The 15,660-nt window shown below is 42.3% G+C and overlaps 2 protein-coding genes and 1 long non-coding RNA gene across 6 annotated transcripts; 2 read left to right on the plus strand and 1 right to left on the minus strand.

Moving 5' to 3' along the window:
* Nucleotides 1-19: 19 nt before the first annotated feature.
* Nucleotides 20-5,437, plus strand: LOC131137434 (serine/threonine-protein kinase pim-3-like). Of its 2 annotated transcripts, none has more exons than XM_058085411.1 (6): nt 20-124; nt 533-642; nt 3,435-3,485; nt 3,606-3,969; nt 4,106-4,282; nt 4,760-5,437. In XM_058085411.1, the coding sequence occupies exons 2-6, from the start codon at nt 544-546 to the stop codon at nt 4,915-4,917; spliced, it is 849 nt and encodes a 282-aa protein (XP_057941394.1). In that variant the 5' UTR covers nt 20-124; nt 533-543; the 3' UTR covers nt 4,918-5,437. The 2 variants fall into 2 exon arrangements, with proteins under 2 accessions (XP_057941394.1, XP_057941393.1); XM_058085410.1 differs by lacking the exon at nt 20-124 and adding an exon at nt 225-419 and having other exon boundaries at nt 4,760-5,435.
* Nucleotides 5,438-7,785: 2,348 nt separating this feature from the next.
* Nucleotides 7,786-10,297, plus strand: LOC131137443 (uncharacterized). 2 transcript variants are annotated; one of them, XR_009131903.1, is made up of 4 exons: nt 7,786-7,950; nt 8,915-9,001; nt 9,131-9,180; nt 9,267-10,297. It is a non-coding gene; the product is annotated as an uncharacterized LOC131137443 (long non-coding RNA). The 2 variants fall into 2 exon arrangements; XR_009131902.1 differs by having other exon boundaries at nt 7,789-7,950; nt 9,259-10,297.
* A 1,261-nt stretch (nt 10,298-11,558) lies between these two features.
* On the minus strand, nt 11,559-15,550 carry LOC131137439 (nanos homolog 3-like). Of its 2 annotated transcripts, XM_058085426.1 has the most exons (3): nt 15,480-15,550; nt 12,524-12,605; nt 11,559-12,444 (listed from the first exon to the last, which is right to left on the minus strand). In XM_058085426.1, the coding sequence occupies exon 3, from the start codon at nt 12,424-12,426 to the stop codon at nt 11,902-11,904; it is 525 nt and encodes a 174-aa protein (XP_057941409.1). In that variant the 5' UTR covers nt 12,427-12,444; nt 12,524-12,605; nt 15,480-15,550; the 3' UTR covers nt 11,559-11,901. The 2 variants fall into 2 exon arrangements, with proteins under 2 accessions (XP_057941409.1, XP_057941411.1); XM_058085428.1 differs by lacking the exon at nt 15,480-15,550 and having other exon boundaries at nt 12,524-12,698.
* Nucleotides 15,551-15,660: the final 110 nt, after the last annotated feature.

Consider the following 15,660-nt stretch of genomic DNA (forward strand, 5'->3'; position numbering starts at 1 on the left):
TACGCCGTATCTAAGCACCATCTAGTGGTTCAAACGTGAATTACATGTATTGTGACAATTTCAATTTTTGATTTGGTTTTATTTCAATCTGTCGTCAGTGGTGAGCAGCGCCGGCCACTTTCAGGTATCCCTGCGCTAATCTGACTACGTAAAACTAGTCCACTTACCCACTCGTCGATTTCGTGGGCCATTTTATCCACAAAAACCTGGAATTCAGTGTAACTGTCACAACTAAGCTCGTTGTCGTTTATCGCATGTTTAACCGAGTAAAAGTCCACGATGTCATTTGCAAGCCTCGCCGCGTAAGGATATGCAATGTCTGACTCCGGTTTGGACTTGGACTTTGCTAGGTGCTTGAGTGGAGAGAGTCGTGTAAACTACAGTCGGTGTTTATTTGCTTTTACAGGAGATGTTTTATGGTATTTTTCTAAATGTTTAATTCAACTAGTCTTTTAAACAGTCATTTCTGCCGCAAAGGCGTTGTTTTTCTGCTCTCTTTGGTTGATATTCCTTCTACTTTTGTCTCTCGCAGCCAAAAAAGACATGCCAACGTTTGATAACGGGTACCGACTGGAGTCTGTGCTCGGCAGGGGGGGCTTTGGTACCGTCTACTCGGGGGTCCGCATGACCGACAGCCTGCCCGTAAGAGATGGTTAATAATGATGATAATAATAATAATAATTATTATTAATAATAATAATATTGTTTTGGTCCCAACACGTGGTCGTGCGTCGTCGAGCTGCACGCACATGGCAACAACACTTCCGGTTTTGACTTTATTTAGTCTTCTCTCTTAGTTTATACCATAAGAATGTCCAGGCACAGTTAACATACTACTTGTGACAATTTTAGCTAATTAGCGCTGCTTATTGTGATACAAATGTTTCTACACGACTAATTCGTTAACGTTGAAGTTCGATATTCGGCTTTTATTCTGAAGGGCATGTACTTTTCGGTTGTGCTTTATTGAAAGATAGTTTGTCTTGTTTTCCCAGAGAAGGCGCACGTCTTTTCCTTAGGTGCCCGTAAAGAATTATTATTTTTTGTTTAGCATGAATTTGACTTGATATGATTGAGGAATTGACTCATCTTTGCATATGAAGAGCTTGCAACCAAAAGGCGCTAAACCCAATTTTCACTAAATTGCATGTTTTTCATGAGTTTAATAGACCTCTGTCATGTGTATCCAAATAACATATTTTGGTCTTGAAATCATTTTTAAAAATATGAAAAAAAGTGATATGAAATTTATGCTTTCAACCAAAAGGCGCTATTTCCATTTTAGATTTCAACCAAAAGGAGCTAAATCCCTTTCTTTATTCTTTATTCTGATTGGCCCAAGTTTCCCATCTATTGATAATCTGACCAATCAGAGAGAAGAATACAATTGGCACTGCACATACAGAAAGACAGTATCAGTGCGCATCCTGTTTTGTTTGTGTACATTTTGATCGAATACGAAGTCACAAAAATACTGCAATTTATACAATCCTAGTGCAGTTTTACCATGAATGAGCTAGCTGATATCACAAATAACCCAAGGAAAAGACAGAAGAATGAAGGAGAATGGAAGAAAAACAAGGCTAAAAGGAGATCAAATAGCGGTGAAGCTGAGTTGAAATTTTGTGTTTGATTCAGTCCCATATGTGCCATTTGGTGTTAGGGAATTGATGTGCGTGTGGCTGTATGTTGATGTGAACGTGAAAATAAGAGATATTCTTGGATGTTTAATTTTCTATTGTTGAAATTAATGACATTTTTAATTTTATCAGTAACAGTGTACTAGTGGTAGGTTATAACATTTTGTTTCTGTAATGTGTGAAGGTGAACGAGTGCATGTGTGTGTGGGTGGGGGGGTGTATTATATGTTGAAAATGGCTTCTGTGTTGTAATTATTTTATTAGCATAGCACATTAAAGCACCTTACATTCTTTTACAACAATGCCATTGAAGAAGTTAAAGGTGACTTCAAATTTATTTCAGCCAAAAAGCGCTAAATCCATCATTTCAGCCAAAAGGCGCTAAATCCGAAAAAAATAATTAAAAAAAATATATAAAATACATGGTGTGTGCAGGATTTTTATAGCATGCATTTTTATGACCTATATTGATAGCTCTTTCATTTGCAATATAGACTTGATGACCAAATAGATTGATATGTGCGTAATTAAAAATCATTGATTTTCTCGAAACCAGTCAAAATGGATTTAGCGCCTTTTGGTTGCAAGGTCTTCATATATAGATATAGATATATATATAGAGAAATTGATGGATGGATGGATGGATAGGAAGAGGCAGAGAGGGGCACACGAGGAGGCAAAAGGAAACAGGCAGAGCTTGAGGTCGGATGCACAGGAACGTGGACTTACTAGAAGTAGTTTAGGTATGGATGGATACGTTATTAAGAACTGGAAGGTGCATATTGTATGTAATGGCACTTTTTCACTTGTTAGCTAGGGCCAATAGTTGTTTAAAAAAAAAAGACACTCTTAGCTGAGTTTTTACCACATTTTTAATAAGAGTACACAGTATTTAAGCTGTTTTTACAGCTCGGGAAAAAATATGATAATTTGCTATATTTTTCAAAATGAAGTGTGGTTTTTTTTTAAACTTTTTGTCCACTTTAGCTTCCAATACAGGGACAAAGATGCGCTTTCGCTGTGACAGAAAGTCAGGAGTTGAAGTCCAAACGCAATTCTTGTAGCCCTCATCCAAGAGTTGTGGATGGACATCAGGCCCCTGACTCTCAAATATACTGCACACTATTTCCACTCAGGAGGAACTACTCATATTATTTATTATTTTTAATAATAATGTATTGATTATTTTTCTCCAAAGTCAAGAGTTCATTTGAGACAAAGTAGCCAGATAGATAGATAGTTTTTCAATTGTTGGTGAGGGTCAATGGTTGTTTTATTTTTTTAGAAAATAGACACTCTTGGCAGAGTATTTACCAATTTTTTAATAAGAGTACACAGTATTTAAGCTGTTTTTACAGCTTGGGGAAAAATATGATAATAATTTTCTATATTTTTCAAAATAAAGTGTGTTGTTTTTTTTTTTACTTTTTGTCCACTTTAGCTTCCAATACAGGGGCAAAGATGCGCTTTTGCTGTGACAGAAAGTCAGGAGTTGATGCCCAAACACAATTCTTGTAGCCCTCATCCAAGAGTTGTGGATGGACATCAGGCCCCTGACTCTCAAATATACTGCACACCATTTCCACTCAGGAGGAACTACTCATATTATTTATTATTTTTAATAATAATATATTTATTATTTTTCTCCGAAGTCAAGAGTTCATTTGAGATGAAGAAACCAATTAGATAGAGAGAGAGAGATATGGATGGATAAGATAGATAGACAGATAGATAGATAGATAGATAGATAGTTTATTCATGTCCAAGAGAAATGTCATGTTGCTGTTCAACCAGGTGGCAGTGAAACATGTGTGCAGCAACAGAGTGACTGAGTGGGGCTCTTTGGTGAGTGGTGTACTTTTCCTTTCAAAGACACTTTTAAAGCCAATAAATTGGGGCCACAAAAAGCCTCCTAGCTTCTTGTAAAGCATAGCGGCTGCCATTGATGTCAGTATATGTCAACAGGGCGACGTCGCTGTTCCACTGGAGATCGTCTTGTTGAAGAAGGTGGGGGAGGCGTTTGGTGGCGTGGCTCGTCTCCTGGACTGGTGGGAGCGGGCGGACGGCTGGTTCCTAGTGATGGAGCGCCCTGAGTTGGTCCAGGACCTTTTTGACTACATCACAGAGCGTGGCGCTCTGGATGAAGTGGCAGCGCGTGGCTTTTTCCGCCAGGTGCTGGAGGCGGTGCGCCACTGCTACACGTGCGGCGTCGTCCACCGCGACATCAAGGACGAGAACCTTCTGGTGGACCTGCGGACTGGACAGATCAAACTCATCGACTTTGGCTCTGCGGCGCTGCTCAAAGACGGCATTGACACTAACTTTGAGGGTGAGTTCCCATCAGAATCAGGGTGATCAGCAAAGTTCTTATTCAAGTAGAGTTCCCACAGTACCAGGAATTTGTACCAGTGAGCGGTGCTGGAGGCTCTGTGGTGACAACAGCTAATGTGCTCCTCTGTGTCCAGGTACAAGAGTATACAGTCCACCAGAATGGATCCGGCTCGGACAGTGCCATGGCCGCTCGGCCACCGTGTGGTCTCTGGGCGTGCTGCTTTACGACATGGTGTGCGGGGACGTCCCATTCCAACGGGATGAGGAGATCCTGAGAGCACAGCCCTGCTTCAATCGTAGTGTCTCTGCAGGTCAGACAAGCTCTCTTTAAAGGGCCAGTTCTTCCACTCTTAGCCACGTTAGCCATATTGGACTGAGCAGTACCACTGTAATATCTTACAATCAGTTCATTTCCTCTTCCGTGGTATGTGGATGTCATTTTAGTTGCAGTTATGCCAGTTTAAGTTGCGGACTTGCCGGCTTGTCATGTGATGGCGATGGTGAAGGTCGCGGTTTCCCCATTTCAGGGCCCCCGGAGCATTGTTTGTGTATGGGTGAAAGGCTGAACGCATCTTTTTTCACTTCCATATCCATTGCATCACTGTAGAAATCAGCCTGATTTGTACCAACCAGCCTGAGCTTTAAAATGTGGCGGAAACACAAACGACACAGGGCCACCGGAACCTGGTAGTTCCAGGAACTACATTTACCAGGAAACAAAATTCCAAAGGGGCTGATGATTGTGTCATCCACTCTTTTGAACGAAGCCTTCTCCTTTGGTTTGACAGAATGCCGGCAGCTGATTGGCTGGTGTCTCAGCCTGAACCCCCATGAGCGTCCAACCCTGGAGCAGATCTTCCTCCATCCATGGGTGACATTTCACAGCGGCGATGAGGAGGCTGGCGGCACAGCTGACCCCTCGTCATCATCTCGGGAAGGCATGTGATTTGTCCGTCAAACAGCGGAGGAGCATCAGGTGGATGTTCTCAGGCTCTGGAGATGTGTGGAATGTTCCTAGAGAGCCAAAATGTTCCCAAAATGTTTCTCATTCACTTTATTTCACTACAAGCTTTTTGTACCGTTTTTTGTCCCTGTCTGTTCCTCACCGAGTCTATGCAACGATCCGCTTTTGTATTGACTATATATCTGATTAGCTTTTTATGTGTGCATATTTTGTACACTTTTTTTCATTTAGAGAGAGAACATTCCTCACCATTCTTTATTTATATTGTTTTCACTTCTCTCAAAGACTTTGTTTTGATCATGTTTTTGGTTTTTGCTCGGCCTGATTCCACTTGTCAAATACAAAGTTCCAGGGACTTTTCTTCTCCATCTTTCTAATGAAACCATTTCCTATGAAAAGTGATGTCTTGTTGTCAGATGTGTAATTCTACAGTGGTGGCCAAAGTTATTCAAACACTTGGCATCCGCTGTGGTGACTCCGTAATCAGGAAAAAGACCAAAGAAACCAACAAACTTGTCTCCAACGGGATTTTTGGTGGCAACGTTATTAGCCCGTACGTCATTCCTTGGCTGTTCCTTCTGAACACCTGATTCTTGGAGGCTTCCTTCCTCCTCCCCATGAAGGAGAGAAGGACATATCTGCCAAATTGGATGAACCTCTGATTCCCAAAGAATTCAAGTCTGATCTGGAGGCGCCCAGGCCCTGAATTTTACAAAGTGTTTGTTGACAAACTGTCTCCACTTCTATTGAACATGAACAACGCAGCCTTGCAGAATGGCATCCTCCCCTCAACACCGAAGGAAGGGCAAGGATCCTCTTTCTTGTCGTAACTATCGCCGTATATCTTTGCTCTCATCTCAAACCATCAAACTGGCTTTATCAGGCATGGGCAATCCCTTCATAATGGGAGACGCCTCCTCAACATCTTGTACTCCACTTGGACATCTCACACTCCAGAAGGGCTGATCTCCATGGATGCGGAGAAGAATGGAATGATTTTTTTTACAGGAACAAAATGTGGTTTTGGTGGCAAATTGATGGATTAGGGTTAGGAGCACATGTGCATATGCGGATGACCTTTAACTTTTTTACTCTTCATGTCTGATCCAGACAGATCCATCCCGTGATGACCTTACTGGGTGAGTTGGCGAAGATATGAAAGAAAGAAATGAAACTTGCAAAAGAGCCAACTCATGCCGTTAAACGCTGCAGCCACAATACATCCTCTCTCAAAGCTACCATTCCAAATGTCTATGCATAGTTGAACATATCTGGGCATCTGTGCTACCAGGTGGACTATCATGACTAAATGTAGGGTTTTATTACTGGGCTGTAACATTGGCAGCATGTTGTACTGGTTCCACACCAGATGGAGGCGGGGTCTTGCAACTCACTCATTCTAACTCATTCTACTTTAGGTCCCTTGACTACATCGCCCCTTGCTTACTCTAATAACATCATTGTTCAAACTTCTCTTCAATTTGGACTTCACACCATTCCTCTCTTGTCCCCTCTTCATTTGAACCCTTTGTCAGCGACATGGCCTTTTCACCCTGGCAAAGTGTTGGGATTCGCTCGCTCGGAGACCTGTATCACGACGGAATGTTTGCGTCAGCTGACCCACAAACATTAGTTTTTCAGGTACCTGCAGGTCAGGGACTTTGTCAGCAAGCACATTTCCGCTTTCCCTCGTATTCCAGCTGCATCTCTGACAGACTCTATCCTCCCCCTTAACCCATATTCCATATATATATATGATTATTGTTTCCAAACGATATACAGTTATTCTTCCACACTGCCCTGTGCCCTGCCATTTGCGTACTACATGGTCCTCGGCACTCAACATAGACATAGACATAGAAGCGGGTGTAAGGTGGCACAGAGGTCATAGGAGCAGGCTGGCTGGCATCTTCCCAGGCACGACCCAACATGTGATAGATGTCACCGTGGGACGGCTAACCTTACCCATATGTTTTGATCCTGCCCTGCCCTATCTCACTTCTGGAGCTTTGTGTTCCTCTCACTCTCAGCCATGACCTCGCTTCAGATTAGCCCGTCACCGTCAAACCTCTCACTGCCATCTTATATGGCTGACCTTGTCGCTTTCCTTAGCTTGCTTGCAAGGAGGGCTGGAAAAACCCTCCTCCCCCTTCCCACTCTATTTGGATAGGGATGCTCTAACCTACATGAAACTGGACAAACATAGGCACTGTCTCCGAGGTTCTGACACAACATTTAATAGAATGTGGCATGCTTTCAGGACCATGTCGCTTCCCTCCAATAAACCAATGTATCTCTCTTTGCTCTTCAGTTCACTGGCACTATGGCAGTTAAATTCATTATTAAGTTCATTATTTTTATTTATTTCTTTCCCCCTTTGGACAATGTATGTACGCCTATATGTATATATGTGTATATATGTGTGTATATACATTATATATATATATATATATATATATATATATATATATATATATATATATATATATATATATATATATATATATATATATATATATATATATATATATATATATATATATATATATATATATATATATATATATATATATATATATATATATATATAAAAATTGTATGTATGCATATACACATATGCATATACAAAAAAAAATTTTTTGGCCCTTTAGTTATTACCTCAAATATTAATTTAAATTTTACAAGGATTTATTATTTCACTTGTTTTACTCTAAAAACTTGAATGTGGTACTTGATGATTGTCTGTAACTTGGTATCCTCACATTGATACGTCAATTTTAAGTAATATTTACATCACTAATGTATTGATTTTCCAACCTGATACCAGAAAGTAAAATGTACTTGGGTAATGGCAGTGAACCTGGCCACCTAGTGGGCATTCTGCGCATGCGTCAGGGGGTGGTTTGCCCTCAGACTTGCCAAGGCAAAGTTTGAGGCGCCATGTTTTCACGGGAAGACGGTGGAAGACGACATGGACGGTCGTTTAACTAGATAATTCATGGTGGAGCCATATGGGTAGGTCATATGCTTATCTGACTTTTCTCTCTCACCTTTCCTCGTCTGACTAAATCAGTGTGAAAATGTGGAATACTTGACGTTAGCATCTAGCTAGCGAACTGCGAACTTTATGGACGTGTTTCGGTTGCAGGACGGGATATTTTTATGTTTACTAAACCTGTAATGATCCATTCGTCATATGTGGTATTTGTTTGGAAGCAGCAGTGTCCTCCAAGCCATGGGAACCGCGTTTAGCTTAAATATTTGTTGAAGTATGCTATGACCTGAGTCTTGGGGATACAGTGGGGGGAGCGGGAGTTTTTCATTCATTCATTCATTTTCTACCGCTTTTTCCTCACGAGGGTCGCGGGGGGTGCTGGAGCCTATCCCAGCTGTCTTCGGGCGAGAGGCGGGGTACACCCTGGACTGATCGCCAGCCAATCACAGGGCACATATAGACAAACAACCATTCACACTCACATTCATACCTATGGACAATTTGGAGTGGCCAATTGACCTAGCATGTTTTTTTTGGAATGTGGGAGGAAACCGGAGTACCCGGAGAAAACCCACGCATGCACGGGGAGAACATGCAAACTCCACACAGAGATGGCCGAGGGCGGGGACCGAACCTGGTCTCCTAGCTGTGAGGTCTGCGCACTAACCACCAGACCGCCGTGCCGGCGGGAGTTTTTATTTGTAATAAAAGTCATCCATTGACCAAAAAGTGGCAAGATAGGAACTGAATTGCTGAACTGCAGCAACAAGCACAGGTTATTCAAGCCCTGAAAATATATCAATACCAACTTAAACCTGTCTGGAAGGATGAGTGATTGTGGAGCAAGGTTAGTTTACCGCATCTGTGGTCATTTTCATGTCCAGAATATTTTACGGGATCTTTGTGTCAGTGTTCAAATATATCCAAATAAACGTTTGTAACACATGATATTGTAATGATTTGTCACTGCAATGTTTATTCCAGACATGAACAGCAAGTTAGTGCAGTCAAAGAGTCTAAGAAGTAGAGGAGAGCAGCAACTTGCACCAACTAGGCCGCCGGACTGTGAAGGTAACATTGCAATAATACCTATATTGTCATTTCAATCTGTAAATGGCAGCTTTCCCTTTAGAGTTGGAATTATTGATTAAAATAGTTGGATAACGGAATTCCTCAACGATGTCTCCATCCTTTTCACAGAATATTGAAGGACGTTGACTCAAGAATTTGGTCTCAACATCTTACACAAGGTAAGGTCACAGCACAGCTGATGAATGACACCAATATGCTTAGTCATTCATTCATTTTCTACCGCTTATCCTCACGAGGGTCACAGGTATGCTGGAGCCTCTCCCAGCTGTCCTGGGGGAGAGGCGGGGTCCACCCAGGACTGGTGGCCAGCCAATCCCAGGACACATAGACCAACAGCCATTCCCACCCACATTCATACCTACATGGACAATTTGGAGTGGCCAGTGAAGCTAGTATGTTTTTGGTATCGGGGGGGGGGGGCCACGCACGCACAGGGAGAACATGCAAACTACAGACAGAGATGCAGTGGTGAATCGAACCCAGGTACCTCAACATATTTCACAGGTACGTCAACATGAGATGGAGCTGTTGAGAGGGTCATCAGAAGTAAACAATGAGGAGTTGACATACTGCTGACAATGTTTGATTGTTTATATTTCATATTGTTGTTGCCATTTGACTAACCAGCATGCCTTGCAGGCATTTGGAAATGTTCTGTATGCGTGTTTAAAGATTTCACTGTTATATGTAAAAATTACAATTGGGAACGCCGCCTCGTGGCTCCAGGCCTGTCGGATACACTTTTAAACTTTATTGTGTCTTTCACTTGTCATTATTTGCATAGTTATGAATGTAAAAAACATCTACAATGATTTATAATGTTTTGTATGGTATTTCTAACCACTGCTGGGAAATGCAGTAAAGGTGTTCTGGTCTGAAAGAATGTTTTCATTTCATATTTGTAGATGTGTTCAAAACAAGAACGCCAAGCAGTGGAATGACTTCCTACAATGGCGTCTCTGGGGTAACACTAGTGGTGTGTCGGTCATGAACGAACGGGTCAAAAGAACTCGTTCTTTTTTTTGGGAAGGGAATGAACGAGTCCTGGCGATAAACCTGAACCTCCCTGGTTGATCTCTTGTGCTAGCGAGAATTCAACAAATAATGATGTTAACTTAGTCAAGATATAGCATGGGTTCTAAACACGTTGTGGAATGCCCTGCCTGTTAATATTAGAGCTGCTACCTCAGTAGAAATGTTGAAGTCCCAGCTTCAGTCTTACTTCTACACTTTAGCATTTAGCTAGAAATATTCCCTGTCGCGCCTTCTCTCTCTCACTGTCCCTCTCTCGCTATATATATATATATATATATATATATATATATATATATATATATATATATATATATATATATATATATATATATATATATATATATATATATATATAGGGAGAGAGAGAGAGGGGGGTCCAGGGGAGACTGCTGCTGTTTGGAAGTTGGCCTGACTCAACTGTACAACATCTGACGTGGCCTACCTCGTGGTGGAGGTGCTGCAGCAGAGGGATGGTGATTATCTCAAGACCCACGGCTGCCCACCTCTCCTGATGGCATTACATCTTGGACCTGGACTATTATACTCTGTTATATTTAACTGTCCCATGTTACCCTCTCCACATCCATTGCAGCCTGGTCATCCTGGAAGGGATCCCCCCCATCTGCGGACCCTTCTCAAGGTTTCTTTTTCCCTGATAGGTTTTGAGTTTTTCCTTGCCCTGGTGGGGGTTCAGATCAGGGGATGTGGTCTATGGTCTATCATCTACTGTTGCCTGCTTGTTAAGCCCTTTGAGATGAATGATTCTCCTAAGTGAGCAACACAAACAATACGACTAGCAGGGCTGGTCCTTCTTGCAGATGGAAGTTCATATTCTAGTTCTTGCCATGTGTTGACATATTGAATGTAATTATGGCATATTTTTATTCTCACCCATTATTTTCCATAACATGGTTCTTTGTGCCTTTCAGGTCTCAGCCTCTGTAGCTGACATTTGGACACCCCCCCTTATAGATGTGGACATAAAGTAAGGGATGATGATGATTTACTTTTCAGGTGGAAGAAAATGTCAATATTGGATGCTGGATGACCACTGCGGGGGGTAATAGTGTAATATGTGAGGGCATCATATGGATGGCTGCTCTTAGCAATCTATGATGTATTCTACCTTCAATATGAGGAGGCAGCTGCTACTCTGGGATGGATTCATTTCCTTGTCATTACATTGATTTATTAGTCCAAACTCAAACCTGAATAGGCTGTACGGTGGATGATTGCTTCTCTGCCATCTCTGTGGAGTTTGCATGTTCTCCCCGTGCATGCATGGGTTCCTCCCCCATTCCAAAAACATGCTAGCTTCATTGGCCACTCCAAATTGTCCATAGGTATGAATGTGGGTGGGAATGGTTGTTTGTCTATATGTGCCCTGGAATTGGCTGCATGACCACCAGTCCAGGGTGGACAGCTGGGATAGGCTCCAGCACCCCCTCAACCCTGGTGAGGATAAGCGTAAAAAAATGGATGAAACCTGAATAATCCGACCATTCTTTGGCATTTTAATTGGGATGTTTTTTAACATGATGGAGTTTTGAACACAAGGTGCTATTTGTTACTCGCCAGTATTGACGGACATGAACGACTCAGACTCTGTCATCACAGATCTCCTTGCTAATTATGAGCAGCAGAACAGGGGGGCTCAGGTCGGGTAACAAAACGATTCGAGCAAAAGACGAAGCATTCCAAGCAGAGTTGAAATATTGAATGCTAACCTGTGACACAAACCAAATAAAGCTTGAACCCATGCAAAACATCATGCATGTATTTTAATCCGGTCTGTAAAACGTTTGAAAGCCACACGGGTGAAACCTCCCAAGGAGACCAGAAGTTCAGCGTCTACCTTGGGAGTAAACGGACCGGTACGCCTTGTCCACCTTCGGACAGTGGAGCTTAGTGTGGGCTTTCGGTCCTGTAGCGCCGCACAGAGGGCACACGTACTGCCACAGGACAGGACACAGGACATCTCCCGAGAGGTCCTTCAGCCAATGAGACTTGTAGACCACCTCGGGCTCCCCGTTACGTTTGCAGAAACGGCACAGCATGTGCGCGGGTGCAGGCTCGGGTGTCTTCGGCTGCTTCTGCCCTTGCCCTGCTTTCAGCCCTCCTTCTGCGGGAACATCCAGCAGATCGCCACCTGGTGCATGAATGTGGAACTGCATTGTGCATCGAGTTGGATCATCTGCTACACAGTTCTCCTGACGGTCACTTTTTTCCAGGAGAGCGTCCAGTTCCGAAGGAATCATCTGCTCTGGAGGATCCGGAGTTGTCGGGTTCCGACTCACGATCCTTCGAACTGCGTCCGACAAGCCAAAGTAGTCCCGCCAGGGCTGGAACCTTGCGCCGCCCGGTTCCATGCGGGACTTGGTCCTTCACTGTAAGTTGGTATGGAAGTGTTTGTTTAGTAGGACAACGTGCACCGTCTCAACTTTTTAACTTGTTGTAGCAACAAACCTTTAAAAAATGAATAAAAAGTCTGGACTTGTTCTTCTGCAGCTTCTTCTTCTCGTCGTCTTTTGCTGTAATGGTCTAATTGCTAGCATGACAATTAAACAGATGCATACCGCCACCTACTGTACCAGGTGCATACCGCCACCTACTGTACCGGAGTATATCAATGGGCAATTGACTTCTTTTACATTCAGATGAGTAGGAGAGAAATCTAATAATAGTACTACTACTAATAATGGTAATAAATATTCTACAATATAATAGTGGTATTAATTATTTTAATAATCTATATTCTGCTGCACGGCGGTAGTGGTTCGCACGCAGACTTCACAGCTAGGAGACCCGAGTTCAATCCCACCCTCGGCCATCTCTGTGTCGAGTTTGCACGTTCTCCCCGTCCATGCGTGACTTTTCTCTGTATATGTCCAACGCCCTCCTCAAGTGTCCCTAGTGTACTCTCCATGCTCCACTCCTTTCCTCTTTTAGTCATCCTTTCCCTTAGCTACATACGCTGGTCCCTATATTTCCACAATGTAACAGTATATGTTCCACATTCTCTATGGCCTTACATTCTAGACATATTTCACACGTCCTTTTACCTACTAAAAAATATGTTTTATTGAACCCAGTATGATCCAATCGTAGCCTCGTTAAAATAGTTTCCTCTTTTGTGTTTTTCATCTTCACCCCTTGTGCTTTAGCATCTTTTTGTATTTTGTAATATTGCCTTCCCCCTTTATCCATATCCCATCTGGTTTGGTTTTGATAATTGCCTTTATTTCTCCTTTACCCAAAGGTACATTGATCATGTCCATCATTCTAGTCCCTCTTTTAGCTATTCTATCCGCTACCTCATTCCCCTCCACTCCAGGCACCCAGCATCATCTGTATGTATATCTAAGTAACTCATTCATTCATTCATTTTCTACCGCTTATCCTCACCAGGGTTGCGGGTGTGCTGGAGCCTATCCCAGCTGTCCACCCTGGACTGGTGGCCAGCCTGGGCACATATAGACAAACAACCATTCCCACCCACATTCATACACTGCAACATTTTCATTTCATTTCATTTTCTACCGCTTTTTCTCATGAGGGTCACAGGGGTGCTGGAGCCTATCCCAGCTGTCTTTGGCGAGAGGCGGGGTACACCCTGGACTGGTCGCCAGCCAATCACAGGGCACATATAGACAAACAACCATTCACACTCACATTTTGAGCTTACGGACAAGAACCACCAGGTTCAGGAACAGCTTTTCCCCCAACAGCTGTCTCCTTGTTGAACTCTGCCCCCCATTGCCCACCCCTTCCACTACTTACATCCCCCCCGCTGAACTCTGCCCCCCCAATCACTTCATTGCACTACTTCATTGCACTATTACTGTTGCATTCATAGATCATACTGTTCATAATTTATATAATCTGCAATAGCCATACTCTAGTCCAGGGGTCACCAACGCTGTGCCCGCGGGCGCCCATGCGCCCACGTGGACCACTTAAGGCGCCCGTGAGGCATCTTCTAAAAATAGCACTGGTCACAAATTATCATTGTTATTTTGTGCTTTAAATTTTGAATCAGAATTGCTTACATTAATGTATTTTTTTAATCGTCTTATAACATCAAAAATTAAAACAAAAATATTTTATAACAAACTTTTACCTCAAGTCAAAGTTCATGTGTGCGCAGGCGTCCGCTCACCGCTTTTCTGATATAGTGCAACGGTGATGAGGAGTTAGCTTAATCGTGCAGTTTAGCCCCCAAAAACATGGCAGAAAAGCGAAAAAGGAATTACATTTTCCACAGTGATTGGGAGGAAGAATTTTTCTTTACGTATTTTGAAGAAAAATGTATGTGTTTTATTTGCGGTTTGTCACGAAAGCTTCAATGCGCGCTACCCACCCGGTAGCACATTAAGGACGTTAAAGGCAGCTTTGGACAAACAAAGGACTTTTTTCACTAGGCAGGTGAAAAAAATCACAGAAAGGAGTTCCCTCTGACGTTCAAATATGTGAGCACATAAATAAAAGTTTCTTGTTAAAAAATATGTTTTTGTTACCATTATTGTAGAAAATAATTAACATTGATATGTGAGCAGTCTCTTCACATAGTGTTACTACTACTATTCTTTTTGTTCTGATTACTAAAAAGTGATCCGTGCAGTTTTGTCATTTTGGAAGTTCACCGCAAACAGGTCATGTAGCCTTTCATACTATCCGTGCTCACAAAGTAGCCCTCGGCCTCAAAAAGGTTGGTGACCCCTGCTCTAGTCACTTATATCCCTGTATATATCCACACTGTATCATAGTCACCTCATTGCAATACTGTACATATTACTGCATACTGTTTATAATCTGTATAATCTGCAATAGCCATATTATAGTCATTTATATCCCTGTATATATCCTCACTGTATTATAGTCACAGCCTGTTATAGTTTGTACATAGATCTGTCCATTTACAGCTCTATTCTATTTCTACATTTACTTCCTACTAAGGTACTTATAAAATTGCACTTCTGGTTGGATGCTAACTGCATTTTGTTGCCCTGTACCAGTGACATGAGCAATAACAATAAAGTTGAATTTAATCTAATTCACCTAGCATGTTTTTGGAAAGGGGGAGGAAACCGGAGTACCCGGAGAAAAACCCACGCATACACGGGGAGAACATGCAAACTCCACACAGAGATGGCCGAGGGTGGAATTGAACCCTTGTCTCCTAGCTGTGAGGTCTGTGCGCTAACCACTCGACCGCCGTGCCGCCCTACACTGCAACAAATTACTGTAAAAATAGGTATTTTGAACAATAGTGTACCGTTCTCCATTAATACAGTTGTATACTGTAAATTCAAACGCCTCTGAGGAACAAAATATTAACAGCAAGCGTCTGTAAAATCTTACGCGACAATACAGTATTTATTTTTGCGAATAATTTTTACGAATAATTAGTTTCCATACGTACTGTTAAACTGAAAGCACCAAACTGGACGGAACACTTGAGGAGGCGACACCTGCTCCTTTCGCCCCTCCTCTCTCAACTGCGCGGCGTATCATCATTGTTAGAAAGCCCATAATTTACATTGCATTGTTTGTTCAGCTTAGAGTGCAGTGTTAGTTCTCAGGCAGTATTCAAGATTACATTC

This window comes from Doryrhamphus excisus, chromosome 10 (assembly GCF_030265055.1).
Source record: "Doryrhamphus excisus isolate RoL2022-K1 chromosome 10, RoL_Dexc_1.0, whole genome shotgun sequence".
NCBI classification, from domain to species: Eukaryota; Metazoa; Chordata; class Actinopteri; order Syngnathiformes; family Syngnathidae; genus Doryrhamphus; species Doryrhamphus excisus.